The following is a 15481-nucleotide window of genomic DNA, read 5'->3' as shown; positions in this document are numbered from 1 at the left end:
TTAAGATGACAGATGAAATAATGACTAGTTCTGAATTAGCTCACTCAGGAAGTAAAATTTTCTCCTTCCCGTCAATATAGCATATTTATAGCTCCCAATGATGGCGATCACTAACTAAATATGTTATGGATTAGAACCCTATTGCACTCCATAAGTTTTTCTTTATTCGCTTTATGTGCATGCATGCATGCTTGGTTGTGGAAGAAATTAAAAAGCCCCCCCCTTTTTTTTTTTTTTTTACTTAGGTTATTCGAATGTATACGCCAGACATTTATTTGTTGAACTGTAGTTATAATTTGGAACGTGGTGCTAGAGCCGTTGGAGCCGAACCGAACGTCAGTTTGTTTAGAATTATAGAGTTTGATTACGCCAAAGCAGGTGAATTTGGAAAACACCAAAATCGGTCATGCATCCAACTCGTTATCGAGGCTTGAACTCCGGATGAACTACCAGTGTTCGGCGGCTCGCTTGCTAGAACTGCGTTAGGCTCTTTGAATGTAGCAAAGCCACGAGGGTTACCTTCTTAAGATGGCAGGCCTTCGTGGAGTCATTTTCTGAAGGCTTAGATTAGGTTATTATGGCAAAGCACAGTAGGATGCCTTCATGTTGAACTTTCTTAGAGAAATTGACAACCCATACACGTTACACATACAGAAAATTATGAAAACGTCCATGCAGCCGGCCCGTTAGCCTTTATTCGAATCCAGGTCGAAACTACCAGTGTTCAGCGATTTAATTCCTCTACCGCGGGAGGGCCTAATTGCTGAAGGGAACTGGCTTGTATTCATGTTACACACGGTGAAAACAAACAATGCAACCAGCTGATTCGTCTGGCATCGAACCCAAACCAGTTCGAACTTCCAGTATTCAGTAGTTTTAACCACTCGGCCACTGGTGGCGTGTGGTAGGAGCCACAGATAATGTACTGAGTAGCAAAAATCCCTAATAGTGGCCCTGGTTACTAGTAGGATTGTAAGTATATTGGTAATCATCCAATCTACAGCAAGGAAATTTCGGAGCTTAATTGTAAAGTCAAATGCGACACTCCGATAAACGTGGTATATGTTCTGTAATATCTTTGCGTGTTATATACATAGTTTTTTTTTTTTTTTCTTTCAAAGTTAGACAAGTTTACACAAACAATATAGGTCGAAAAGGGAGCTGGTCTGCGCCCGGTGAGCCTGTCGGCAGCGTCGCAAAGCGTAATTTGACTAACGAAAAGATCATGCTTTGGATCTGGTGATCTGGATAGTCACTTGTGTTGAAAAATAAATTTATTTCAACAACATAGGCCAAAAATTTAGTTGATCTGCGCCCGTGAGTCCATCGGCAGCATCGTAAAGCGTAATTTGACTAACAAAAAGATCATTCTTTTGTATTTGGTGGGATTGCCGTGGTATTAATCACAAATAGTATATGGAAAAAGGTAAAACCCTTGACAGTAAAGGATACAACGAGATGCTAGTGTATGTTGACGCTGCTATCAAGGAAAAGAGTCGAATTGAGTTCCGGCGCAGAAAGGTAACGTTCCATCAAGATAATACCATACGTGTCTGCATTCACCGGCTAGCCTCTGTACGGACTCGAAAGGGATCTTTCACCACATCCACCATATAACCCCGACATCGCACGTTCGGACTTTCAGCTACATCTTGCTGGTCCTATCTTCACTTCTGCACAAGACGTCCGAAATGAGGTTGACCTGTGTTTGGACTCGGGCCACCAAGTTTCCGAGCCGAAGGTTTTGAAAAACTACCAAAAAATTGGCAGAAAAGCATAGATTTTTGGTAGTGATTACTATCCGCACTAAAGGTACTGACTGCTTTTTTTTCATAACTTTATGAAGAACGTTTGTGCTTAAAATTTTCATTACAACCATTAAATTCTGTAATTTATGAATTCCTTCCCACTTCTCATGTATTTATCAACTGTTCTTTATGAACCTGATATTCCTACAATTATCAGCTGTACTTTATAAATCTGATATGTAGAAACGCAATTTGATTTTATGCATTTCAGTATCAAGTGAAATCTTTAAACTAATCGTTCATTATAACACTTTATGTTGTTTTCATTCAAAGCTGAACTCAGATAATGTGCCGAGGTTGAACTACCAGTAATAGGCGACTTTAGCGCTCGCCCGCTAGAATTTAGAGAGGAACTGAGTGCTAGAATTGGGTTAGGCTCTTTGAATATAGCAAAGCCACGAGGTGGCAGATAGCAGATGCTTTCGTGGAGGAAGTTTCTGAAGGCTTAGTTTAGTTTATAGCAAAGCTCCCCATACACGTTACACACGGGGAAGATTATGAAAACGCCCATGTAGCCAGCCCATTCGCCTTGATTCGAACCCAGGTCGGAACTACCAGTGTTCAGCGATTTAACCGCTCGGCCGCGGGTGAGCCTAATTGCTGAAGGAAACTGGGTCGTATTCATGTTGCACAACAGGAAAACAAACCATGCAGCCAGCTGGTTCGCCTGGGATCGAACCGAAACCAGGTCGAACTTCCAGTAATCAATATTCTTAACCACTCAGTCACTGGCGGCGCGTGGCAGAAGTAAGAGCCACAGATATTGTAGTGAGCAGCAAAAACCTCTAATACTGGCTCTGGTTACTAGTAGAATTATATATTGGTAATAATCCAATCTACAGCAATGAAATTTCGGAGCATAATTGTGAAGTTAAATACGACACTCCGATAAACGTGATAAAGATGAAAAATTTTTTAAAAAAGGAAACTTACTATGCAAATACATGTATTCATTAGTAAACATTTTATAAAATTTATTCTTAATTTAGCGTTTATGAATTCTCAGAGAATTATCTCATCGAATTATTTTTTTCTCCTCTGGTAATCCAATATAATTGATTAAATTTATGTGCTGTTAATATCTTTGCCTGTTATGTACATAGTTTTTTTTTTTTTTTTTTTTTTTTTTTTTTTTTTCCCGTTCAAAGTTAGATAAAACTGAACGTACGTTACACTGAAATTACTTTGTCTAGAAAGTAAGCGCTTGAGTAGAAACAGATGTTGGGTTTTATTTTTAGAAGACATGAGATCGCTTTCTGTAAAGTAATGTTATAAAATTTTGAATTTGAAATAATCGTACTTCGTTTTTAGTTGCGCAGAATGATAAAGATTTAATGAGAATATAGCAAAGCATCTTTTTAGAGACGCTGTTATAATTTTGCTATTTTATTTTTTTATGGTAGGTCAAGGAAAAAGGCAGGCTGCTAAATACGGTAACAGCACATTACTCTGTTTCATATATAGCGAATCCGCTCTGAAATGAGGCACGAAGTGGTAAAGTAGCTGAACACCAGTATTTCGGTCCGAGTTTCGAATCCCGCGAAGGGACTGGTTGCGCTTTCGTGGTTTTACCCTGTGTAACGTGTCTAGGAGCCAATTTCCCTTAGAAAGTCTTCCACGAAGGCATCCTTTCCCTTAGGCAGATAGATCGTACCGGTGTTTATTTTATCAACAGTACTGGTTATTTTTAAAAATGATCATCCTAGAAAGGTGATTGCCAAAAAGTATTCACTTCGCATATTTATACGTTATGCATGAATATACTCTTTTTAGTCAATCTAATATATATAAATTACTAATGCTTTAAAAAAATTCAATTTTCAATATTCTGTTTCCTATTTGTTCCTGTTCAATGAAACAGATTCATACACAGCAAATCCAAATGCATCGCTACAGGAAGATGATAAACCAGCACAGTACGTAATTACAGTTACATCCGGAAAAGAGTAGATATACATATAAATACATAATATATATATACGGTATACAACGATATACAATATATATATATATTATCGTTTTTTAGGATGTATCTATAATATGTATCATTTTACTTTATTAAAATATAATATTCAATTTTGTAATTTAGGAATTTCTTCTCCCTTATCATGTATTATCAGCTTGTACTTTATAAACCTGATACTCCTTCAATTATCAGCTGTATTTTATAAACCTGAAACATAGAAACGCAATTTGATTTTATGCATTTCAGTATCAAGTGAAATATTAAAACTGATTGTTCATTATAACACTTTATGTATTCATTCAAAGCGGATCTCAGATAATGTGCCGCAAATTATTTCCACACTAAGTTTTTTGTGCAAATAATACGTCCTGCTAGTGTTTTTGTAATAAAATGCATGTTATTAATTGATTTCGAATTTTCGTTGCATCTTGATATTGCTGCCAAAAGATATTCAATCAACAATAGTATCTTTTACTACGTTTATGTGTGTGGATACATAGACCATTTCTCCGTGTACTAGAAAAATTTGATAATGATTTATCCACTTTTGAAGTAAAAAAATAATAGTTAGGAGTGTTATACGATTTTATAATACAAGTAAAAAATATATATAAAGCTCTGGAAAGTGCTAACACATATTTATGGAATATTATGGATGGTAATTTATGAAATATTATGGATGGATGAGTAAATGGAATATTATGTGCGTGCTATATATGTATACACATATCATCAAGTATAAAATCATTTATATATAATTTTTATGTCGCGATGAAATTTGTTTTCTTCCGCAAAATAACGGCAAATTATGAAACATTACGCAACATTGAAAAGCGTGAGGAACAAATTTTGCGAAAAGAAATAGCGACTGCTGCACGTATCTCACAGATATCTTTCATTCAACACAAAGGTGAAAAAGTTCTATTCCTGTTCAAAACATACCCTGCAGTCTGAGTCACAGACGGAAGAAATGACAGCAGGTCTTTTGTTCAACTGAGGGAATGTGTTTTATGGCTTACTCACTTTCCCGCCAAACAAGTACAGAGGAAGGAAGCATCGTTGCCATAGTAACCAGGCTGTAGGTAGTCTTACAGATTTGAGTCTTTATCGCTCAACGTTCGTAGCGCCATCTGTTATTAAAAATCGACATGAGAAAGGGGTATTAAACGCTCTTAAAAGTGCTGGTATTGTAGGGCTAGTCATTCTTATTGCAGTAGAAGATAGTTTACGTTTAGAACGTGATTCTTATAGGTATTCATTCAAGACATTAAGTTTTTATGTTTACCGTGTTTCAATGAAATCCATTAGTCCTGTAATGAATCAAAATTAAGTAAATTTTAAATAAATTTTCCGTGATTCCATAAAACAGTGTAAATTTTATACTTATATATCATGTTACACGCTGTCAGCCAGCGGCGGTCGATGCGGCCTAAACGGAAAGTCTTAGTGTCAGCCACAGATGGCTGACGTGGCACTCAACGTGTTAATTAATATGCTCCTCTTGGTACACACATGTATGACACATAAAAATAACATTCTTATTGGGTTCAAGATATTAAATTTTCTACATTATTTAATTACAAACATTTAAAAATGTTGTATTGCTTAAGAAAAGAGGAAATAAGCAAATTTGAGTAATCTAACAAATTAGCTATGCATAAAAATCTTACCTTGATAAAAAGCCAATCCAAACAGCTCTGTGTCCATTAAACCTAGATGTTTACTAGCTTCTTCAAAAACTTCTTGTCCTTTGCCTTTTGTCTATAAAAATTTATAAATATATTTTAAAAAGATAAAGAAAAAATAATAAATTTTCAATATTTTAACACAATTTTTTCTTCAATATACAATTTACATATTTTCCTTTTTTAACTGTTTGAAATGGATACATTTAATGCTCATCTCTATACACGAAATAAATAGCACAAAAATAACTGCAGATTTGATGAGCTAATAGATAGAAAATGATTGTATCCCAGTTTATTGCATTAATAGGAAATGGTTTAATAAAACTGTACCAAATTACTACAGATTACAGTAAATATAACACTGTTCTCAGAATACAAATTTCTAGCATTAACTGTTTGCAAGAATTCTGATTTAATCCCTGATAATTTTCCCAGTAATCTAGGGAGTAGCAGTTTCCCATTTTGGCCTCTATTTTAGCAAAGCAGACTTCTGGAAGATAATGAACAGCTACCTAGCTTTCTTGAAAAAAATTTTCTATTTTTAGTACTCTCATTTTTACTATACACCAGCACTTTTCAGTGATCCACTTCTACAAAATGTTTTCTTTAATGATATATGGTTTCAATGTATAGTAATTAAAAATATTTGCCCGTTTCTTTAATTCTCAGTAAGGTTACAAAAAAAAAAAAAAAAAAAAAAGTTTCCACTTTATTTGGCAAATTCCACAGATCCACTAAGGAAATAATAAATACAGAACACACTGAAGCAAATAGAATAAGAATAATATGGTGAATGTTAAGGGCATAGTTATAACACAGGTAGAAATTACTGTCAACTTCAACTATACCTTTCTGCCAATTGAAATTTCCAGCAGTGATTAACATACAAGTGCCAAATATATTATATTTCAAAACTCTTAGAAACAAAATTGCACGCCCGCGTCACATCACATACTTATATCTAAGAAATACTTACATCAACAACATAAAAAATTAACTCTTTGGTAAGGAACTGAACAGCAACATATTTCTTTCCTGGAGGCAGAGGGGCCCTACAGGTCATCAAAGCCCTGTGAAAAGACTGGCGCATGGTACTAAGACATTTCTCCCCTTTCCACTGAAAAAAAAAATCAATTAATAAATTACACAGAATGATTCTTTATGTTTATTTATTTGAAATACATTTATTTTGAGGCAAAAACAGTTACATATAAAATTTATGATACATAAATAACTAATAATGCATATAACCAATAATGGTAATAACATTAGCATCTCACTATAACAGCCAGTTAAGATTTTTTTTTTAATTCTCAGCATAATTAAACACTTTATGTGCAGACAGTATTCAATTATTTAGATTGTAACAAAGCACATAAGTGCCATCTGCCTAAAGGAAGGGATGCCTTCATGGAGTACTTCCTCATGGCTTGTATTCATGTTCCATGGGAAAACCCATAAAAACTCATGCAGCTAATCTCTTCATGTAGATTTAAATGAAAGACACACTACAGTTTGTCAGTGGTTTTGCCAATTGCCTACTATGTATATAAGGGGGAGCTGTTAAAAATGATACCTCATCATAAAGATATAAAACCTTCATCAGAATTCCCTCAAAATATATGTGTAAAAATTCAAGCAGCCAATGTGTTCACCCAGATTTAAATGCGAGACAAGTACAAGGTGATCAACAGTGCTGCTACTTGGTTTCTATGTGTATAAATGTGTATAAACTGTCAAAAATTGTGCCCCATCATAAAGGTGTAAAGCCTTCACTAGAATTCCCCTCCTAACATGTTGGTACCTACACACTTAAGGTTTCTGCCTTGACAAACTGGTGGGAAATTTGTAAAGATAGCACTGTTCTGAAGAATTCATATGTAGATACAGCAATAACATCTTATGCATAAAATGGTTAGTAAAAAGAGCATCCATTTTGAAAACACGGAAGATAATTCCCTTACTATTTAAAAGCCAACCAACAGAAGTATTTATATATCAAAATGTGTAATACAATGCATTTTAAAGAACATGTGTCAATACTGAAAAATATCTACCATGATTAACAGTTATATCTACAATGGTTAAATTTAAAAATAAACTTCTAACTTTGTGAATTTTGCATGCAAGGGTATGACACTTTATATTTAATCAATTACAAGAATGTTTTCTTAATGATTAATTTGATTCAATGATAACCAATTAAAACATTAGAAAGTATATTTCATTACTCATAAAATCCTCCATTCACTGTGAAAAAGATGGGTTATCCATTTCAAGAAATTTTGTTACTGGTTGTCTAAAAATTAGTATCTATAGCCCACGTGAAAAAGTTAATGTTCAGTTTTACTACAATTTTACTCAAGTTTATTAGTGTCATACCAGACAACTAAGAAAATAAAGACCAAGAATTAATAAATAATTTTGCAAAAATTAAAGTAGCACATAAATTTTAATAAATTAGCATTATTTTTTAGCAATAGGCATTAAGTGACTTTTGCTTCTCAGATTTAGCACTTTCATTAGCCAGATACAATATTATCTTAGTTATCAAAAAAATAGAAAAAGATGGAAAGAGAAGTGGGAACTGAGAGAAAATGAAAGGAGAGAGGTCGGTAGGGCTCTTTAGCATATATATCTTCAACAAAAATTATACGTACAAAAATTTTTGTTGACTTAGTCTTTAATATAAATGTATATTTTAAGATTAGATAACATATACAGTGTCTCACAAAAGTGATGGGACACTTGTGCTTTACGAAAGGAAACTGTAGTAAAGTAAATTAAAAAAACATGTAAAAATTTTTTGTGGGTGTGTTTCATACTTAAATTTAGTAACAATTATTACATAACATACATTTTCTCAAAATATTAAAATTGTAATTTAATAAAAATACAATTGTTTAGTACGGAGCAAAAAATGATTCACATAAGTGATGGGACACTTACTTTTCCATCAAATATTTATCCAAAAATTTTACTTCTTAAAATGTTTTAATATTTTGCTGGATTTCCTTTCACTTTTAAAATGTGATTTAATCTTCTTGGAATGGATTCAACTAATTTTTTTGTGATTTCTGGAGTGATTTTACCCCATTCTTCTTGAAGCAATGATTTTAATTGTTGTTTTGCGAATTCTTGATTCCAATTCTTGCCAAATATTCTCTATGGGATTTAATTGTGGAGCTTGTGGTGTTGTTTTTATTATTTCAGGACAGTTATACAGCAGCCAGAGTCTAACGTTCAAAGCAGTATGCTTGGGGTCATTGTCCTGGTAGAATTTAAAATCGTTATTAAGGGTCAATTTTCGTGCTGATGATTTCAAATTTTGATTTAAAATGTCAATATACTTGTACTGATGCATTATACTGTCAATAAAAACAAGATTACCAACTCTAGTGGATGACATACACCCCATACCATAACTCCTCCTCCATCATGTTTTACTGTTGCCACCAAGTTCTGTTTGCGAAATTCTTTCCTGGGTTTTCTCTAAACCAAGATTCTACCGTCAGAACCAAGTATATTAAATTTACTCTCACCAGCAACTATAACTTCATTCCAGTAATCAGAGTTCTTATTTATGTTGGATTTTGCGAAAGCCAGTCTGAGTTTTCTATTCTTTTCACTTACGAAGAATTTTTTCCTGGCTACTCTACCGTGATATCCAGCAGATCGAATTACTCTTCTAATAGTCTCAGGATTAACAATTATTCCATATAATGCTTGTAAATCAGCAGCAACTTTAGAAGCACTCATTCTTCGATTTTTTTAATATTTTGAACAATAATTCACTTTATTCCATCAGATAGCTTTGATGGTCGGCCAGGTCTCCTTTTATTCTGAATCATATGATTCTTTTTATATCGTTTAATGATATTGAAAACTGTTGAATGACTCATGTTAACTGTTTCAGCAGTTTCTCTAATAGATTTTTCACGTTCAATATGCAAATTAATAACTAATTTTCGAATTTCAGGCAAAGTTTCTTTTCGTTTAGAATTCATGACTGCACAGAGCTAAAAAACACAAAAATTCCAAAACAAACTGGAGAGAAAGACTGCAGATGATTTTATAAATTATTGCTAATTGCTTTTGAGTAAAAATAAAAACCCCAAAAAATATTTTTATTGTAGTACATAGTAGTATCTAATGGTGTCCCATCACTTATGTGAGCCATTTTTTGCTCCGTTCTAAACAATTGTATTTTTATTAAATTATTATTTTAATATTTTGAGAAAATGTATGTTATGTCAAAATTGTTACTAAATTTAAGTATGAATCACACCCACAAAAAATTTTTACATGTTTTTTTAATTTATTTTGTTACAGTTTCCTTTTGTAAAGCACAAGTGTCCCATTACTTCTGTGAGACACTGTATGACAAAAAGGGCTCATCTTTTTTTTTTTCTTGTTGCAAATGTTGAAACAATTCATACTTGTAAGCTAAGCAAATCATGGTGTATTATTAATTTCTTTTTGTATATTTGCCTATTATACTATGTATCTGTGAATCAATAACTTACTTAACCAGTTATTTATTCATTCCTTAAAAATCATTAATATTAATAAAAAAAATACTTAAAGAAGAAAAAATCTGAAAAGTTTCAGATTTTAGCGGTTGCCCAAAAGGGTTTTTAAATTTTTTTATGTTCTCACTGAGCTCGCAATCTACTTAGTCTGCTCTTGCACTCACGCCTGCTAACCCATTTGTCTTGCCTTTTTAGCTTCACTATAAAGCATCATTTCTTTCATACTTATGCCATATACAATTCAACAGCAAAATCACAAAATTTTTATTTAATTTAACAAAATTTAGAATTCTTGATGCAGTGTTAAGTGTTGACATACATTTTTATATTTTTTAACTCTTTTCTCAGTCTTCATATGTGTTCAGTTTTCTTAGTGACATGGCTAGAAAATATTTTTTCTTTTTATTAGTAACATTTTGTGCATTACTTTTTTTTTATTAAATATCACAATCTTCACACTTACACCAAATTAATTTCAATTCACAGTAACATCACCAGATATTTAAAAACAGTATATCTTAAGAATTTTCAATAGACAGTCTAGCGTGCTGGAGATAAAAATTTTTTTATTGCAAATAGTTTTTGTTTCTGCTCGCTTTCAAATCTTTGAGTCTGTTCATCAAAACTAAAGTTTTACAAAATATGAACTATATAATAAAACAATGCGAAATTCAAAATCTGGGCTTCTAGATCCACATGTTTATGTTGAAGACCAAGCTATTCAAAATTTTATGGCTCTATGTACAATTGTTTCTTTCATACTACGAATATAATTCTTGCTTCATCTTTTAATTTCTTTAAAAATAATACATGGTGATAATATTTGGTGGCAACAATTTGAAAAGTGATATGCCATTTATAGAGATTCAATGCAATCCAATTTTGAGACTAACAGTCCATTTGAGCTAAAGCCCCTTTTTGGGCTAATAAAGTAGTAAATAATAAAAAAAAAGGATCTTTAAAAAAAACTGAAAATATTCAAATTTAATATTATACACAAAGAGGCTTTTTTTTTTTTTTTTTTTTTTTTTTGGCTCTAGTCTTATATGCACCCTAAGATCACCAAATGTGTCGATATGTGCTCTGTGTTGGTTTTTGGCGTGATTCCATGCTATGGATTGGTTTGTTGGACGATGCTGTTTGTATGGCAACCATTTTGACGTTGAAACTTAACTCTTTTGTTGCAATGGTTTAATTGCTCATTGGTTCGTGCTTTGAATGTTGCAATGAGAAACATGGCGGCAAGATTTCAGCCACATATTTTAGATTGTGTACAAAGTAAATTTAGTATTAAAAGGTACGATGTTGGAGTTGTTAACAAGTCTTTTGTTCACGGGTGTGTTTATGCAGATAGAAGTGCATTTTTGGAATTTCTGTGAGAGTCAGGACTTTTAAAACGGAGTTTGGCGTGTCCGAACGCGGAGCTGATATGAGAACTCGGACGAAGAATGGTGTTTCTGATAAACTTGTGTGGGTTTGCAGTCAAATGGTTGCTGGTAAAGTATGTGTCTGTCAATGGAGTTTGATTTGGATCGTGGTTTTCGTATAGTAAGTTAACATTGGAGGAAGTTTTTATCGCTACTTTTGAAATTTTGAATCACAGAAAGACATGTTATTAAGCAAAATCGTGGCACTTTTGTTCACAGACGTTGTGTGACTGGCGAAATTTTATTCACGTATGTATTATGGTAAATGCATTTTATTTTATTGTTTTCATTTTGTAGAATGTTCTGTTCATTGTTTTTTTACTATGAATTTGTGTTGTTATTTGGATTGTTTGTAATTTATTTTAGTTTATTTGGTTGATTTGTGCGCAATGCCAAGATTATGCAATTCGTAGATTTTTTTTAAGTTTAAACAGTATTATGTGGGCATGGTATTCTTTGAAATTTATTGTTGTTATGTTAATTTATTAAAGCGAAGTGTGCATAGTTCGTAGATTCCTTCGCTGCGTAGATTGTGCAATTCGTAGATGTTCTTTTAAGTTAAAACATATCGCTGTGTACATGGATTCTTGTCAAATATTTTTAGTTAGAAACTTTACGGTTTTGCTATCTAAATTTCTTGTTTCCGTTTCAGATTTTTAGCTTAAATTGTGTGTTCAAAACGTCGTTTTTGCATGTGTGAAAACTGCGTTTTTTGATACATTTTAGACTTAAAGTTTGAAATGTAGACAAAAGATTTAGATAGTAATAGGGCACCGTGGAGTTTCTCGCCAAAAATATTTGGCGAGAAATTTGTCACCAAACGAGGGCGTATATAAGAGTAGTTCTGTTTTTTTCCCCGTAGAGTGTTGCCATTGCTCGCTTTTAAATCATTGAGTTTGTTAATCCAAAATTCATTAAAGTTTTACAAAATATGAAAGATAATAAAACAAATTCCAAATTTGTGCTTCCAGATACCCATATTCAGGTGGAGAATTACATTATTCAAAATTTGATGGCTTTAGGTACCGTTGTTTTATCACAATAGGAGAAACATACATACATTTATGCAGATTCTTGATTATTTAACTTCTTTACATATGATAAAGGGTGATAATATTTGGTGGCAACAATTTGAAAAGAGATATGCCATTCATAATGATTGGATGCAAAACACCAAAACAAAATTAACAGCCCTTCTGAGCTAATAATTTAGACTGGCCCATATTTCATATAAAACTCAAATTAAAACTTTATATAAAATAGTCACCAGTTTAGGGTTGCCTTCCTCTCTAATTCTATGTTTTTTTTTACATATGTCTTCTTAATTTTACATTTTACATGGTGGTACAGTGGCATATCCTCCCCCTGCATTTATTTATTTGCCACCATAATATAGGCCAGTGAAAGAGAAATTTCATAAAAAAACAGATACCCTAAAAAAAACTTGATAAAGTCCAAGTAATTTCTTGAGCTGAGGCTAGAATCGAGACCCAGATTTTCATCAATTTTTAAACATTAATGACCTTAAAAAAAATAAATAAATAAAAAAAAAAAACCACAGAAAGAGAAGGGGAGTGATATACACAGTTTTTCCAGTAAGCAAAATTAAATTGCACATCTTCCACCTTGCTTATATTCCTAAATAATTAATGCAGAATTTTCAATAAAAAACATCATTATTCAAAAAGCAAGCTCTTTGGACTTTCTTTCCATCGTGCTGTTAAAAATTCTACAAAAGGAAGCAGTAATTCCCTCCCCCGTCATAAGGGCTTGAAAGCTTAATTACGCCACTATCCATACCCTTATCTCTTTACAAAATAATCCATTTATTTTTTTCTACAGCTCTTCCTTAAAATGAGTTTACAAAAAATGCAACCACTTCAGAAACAAAAAATATATACAGTTTACATCAGTGTTGGCCAACCTATGGGTGGCATTTGTGTGAATTACCAACTTTTCCTATATTTTCCCCTCACTCACCAACATTGTGACATCACCTATGGGGGGAAGGGGTTGCCACATCACCTCGTTCACAAAGTAGTTGATCAATCCTCATCTAGATGAAAGTTTTTATCTTTTTTCTTAGTTTCTTCAGGAAATATTTTTTCATTTATAAATGAAAATTAAGACAACTCATTTTTAAAATTATAAGTTCTATGATCATGCAATTTAAAAATCTCAGGCCCAAAAAATTCATTCAGAATTATTCAGAATTGACAATATCATAATAATAAAAATTTTAAGAAATATTCTTCATTCAAAAGTGTTACAAAATACGACTACTGAAAAAGGTCATCCTACAACAATAAACAAAGACACATAAAAGATAAAATGCTAATACTATGACAATAACAATGAGCCATCCATCTGGAAAATGGGATGTTCATTTTGTAAATCTTTACCGGGATAGGTTTATAAAGATACATTACTCTGAATTAAATATTTAAGAAAGTAAGTAAATTAAGACCATGGTTTTTCATTTCCACTTCGAAATTCTGTTTGCATATTTCATTAAACATTTTTTGGATAGATCACCAATCTGGGTTTGGTTCAGTAAAAACTATGGAAGGTATCTCTTCGAGGGGGGGGGGACTACTGCAATGCCCATTTCTATACTAAGTGTAGAGAATGTTTTTTTTTTCTTTTGGAATATCCCCATTATTTTTAGTAAGCTTTGTGTTTGCAGGTTTTTGTAGCAGTTTTCCATTCTGAATTCTTTCCTTAATTCGAGTTTTTATCATCATTATTATCCATTTGAGAAGGGGGCTGTTTTTATCTTTAATTTCCTTTTCTAATGTTTTTTTAATTCTCATATAATTCTGAAAAGTGAGAAATTGTAATAAGATTACTTCCCTTAGCAAAAGTTTTCACTAGGAAAGCAAATAATGTGATTTTAGATTCCTGAGTTACATGTAAGATTAATGGGTTACTTAACTCCTTTTTTAAGAAATAATTCATTGTTACATTAAAACTTAATTTTTTCAGATTTTACTGACTATTCTTTTCTAATTTCATAGTATATTACAGAACAGCCTGAACGTTTATTTTCATTGTACAAAGCAGTTTTCAAGAACCTTCATTAATGAATTCCATGCACTTCCATATTTGGCTTCTCAAAAGTGGATTCAAACTTTTGAACTTTTAATTGCAAAGTATACCAGTTGCTGTCAGCTAAGTATGAAGGATGGATGGAGGGGAAAAAAATAGCTTTATAACTACGCGACCTGAAAATTATGCACACCTAAAGTTTTATGCTTTAGGATATACTATTGCATATCACTACCAGATAAAAAGGAACTGCATATGCAAAACATGCATTTTTCAAAGAAAAGTAGAGTAAATCACAGAAGAAAAAAAAATATAGGCACATATGTATATTAAAAGGAAAGCATTTCCAAACATTAGAAAACATGGTTTCCCTTGCTCCCTTTCAAGACAAAAGCCACATGAAAATGAATATCCAGTCCCCGTTAAAACAAAAATATTATTCTTGATGATTTAACTCCAGTCCCCGTTAAAACATTATTAACATTTTGCTTTCAAATTACTTCAAAACATCTTTCAAAATATAACTTACCAGTATGGATGCACACTTTTAAAATAATTCTACTTTAATTAAACTTAGGAGATAATATAATCAATTAATCAATACGGTTTAGGAAATAAATTATTATAGATATATATATATTAAATTAAACTATAATTGTGCTCTAATACAATTAGCTGTGAATTACAACAAAAATGCAGCTTGCAGTGCAACAATGAAATGGCTTGGATTATTATAATTATGAAAAAGTTTACAACAGTTTCATTTGAATTTTGATAATGCTGCCTGAAAAGAGAAATCTGGAAGGAATCTCCCAGTTTAACCTTTAACTATCAATCTCTTGACAGGATTTTCGAATCTATGATTTTTTAATACTTGTTACACATACGGAAAATCACAAAAACATCCTTACAGCAAGTCCCAACCCTAATCTACTATGATTTGAATCTAGGTCGAACTACTAGCATTCAGCATTCTCATCCACAGCACTACTGATAGACTAGGTTTAATGAC

General features: G+C 32.3%; 1 protein-coding gene across 3 annotated transcripts in view; it reads right to left on the bottom strand.

The window, feature by feature from the left end:
- The window catches only part of LOC118205744 (uncharacterized), a 193401-nt gene that overhangs the window by 42824 nt on the left and 135096 nt on the right, over positions 1-15481 (bottom strand). For all 3 annotated transcript variants that reach the window (XM_085814798.1, XM_085814796.1, XM_085814797.1), the window contains exons 2-3: positions 6439-6579; positions 5445-5535 (exon numbers count right to left, since the gene is read on the bottom strand). In XM_085814798.1, the coding sequence (XP_085670924.1) occupies positions 5445-5535; positions 6439-6552 (205 nt within the window). In that variant the 5' untranslated portion in view covers positions 6553-6579. The remainder of the gene's footprint in view (positions 1-5444; positions 5536-6438; positions 6580-15481) is intronic.

Source organism: Stegodyphus dumicola, chromosome 4 (assembly GCF_044657685.1).
Source record: "Stegodyphus dumicola isolate Sdum_Otavi_A_Nest chromosome 4, ASM4465768v1".
In the NCBI taxonomy this organism is placed as follows: domain Eukaryota; kingdom Metazoa; phylum Arthropoda; class Arachnida; order Araneae; family Eresidae; genus Stegodyphus; species Stegodyphus dumicola.
This window is presented reverse-complemented; position numbering and strand designations above follow the sequence as displayed.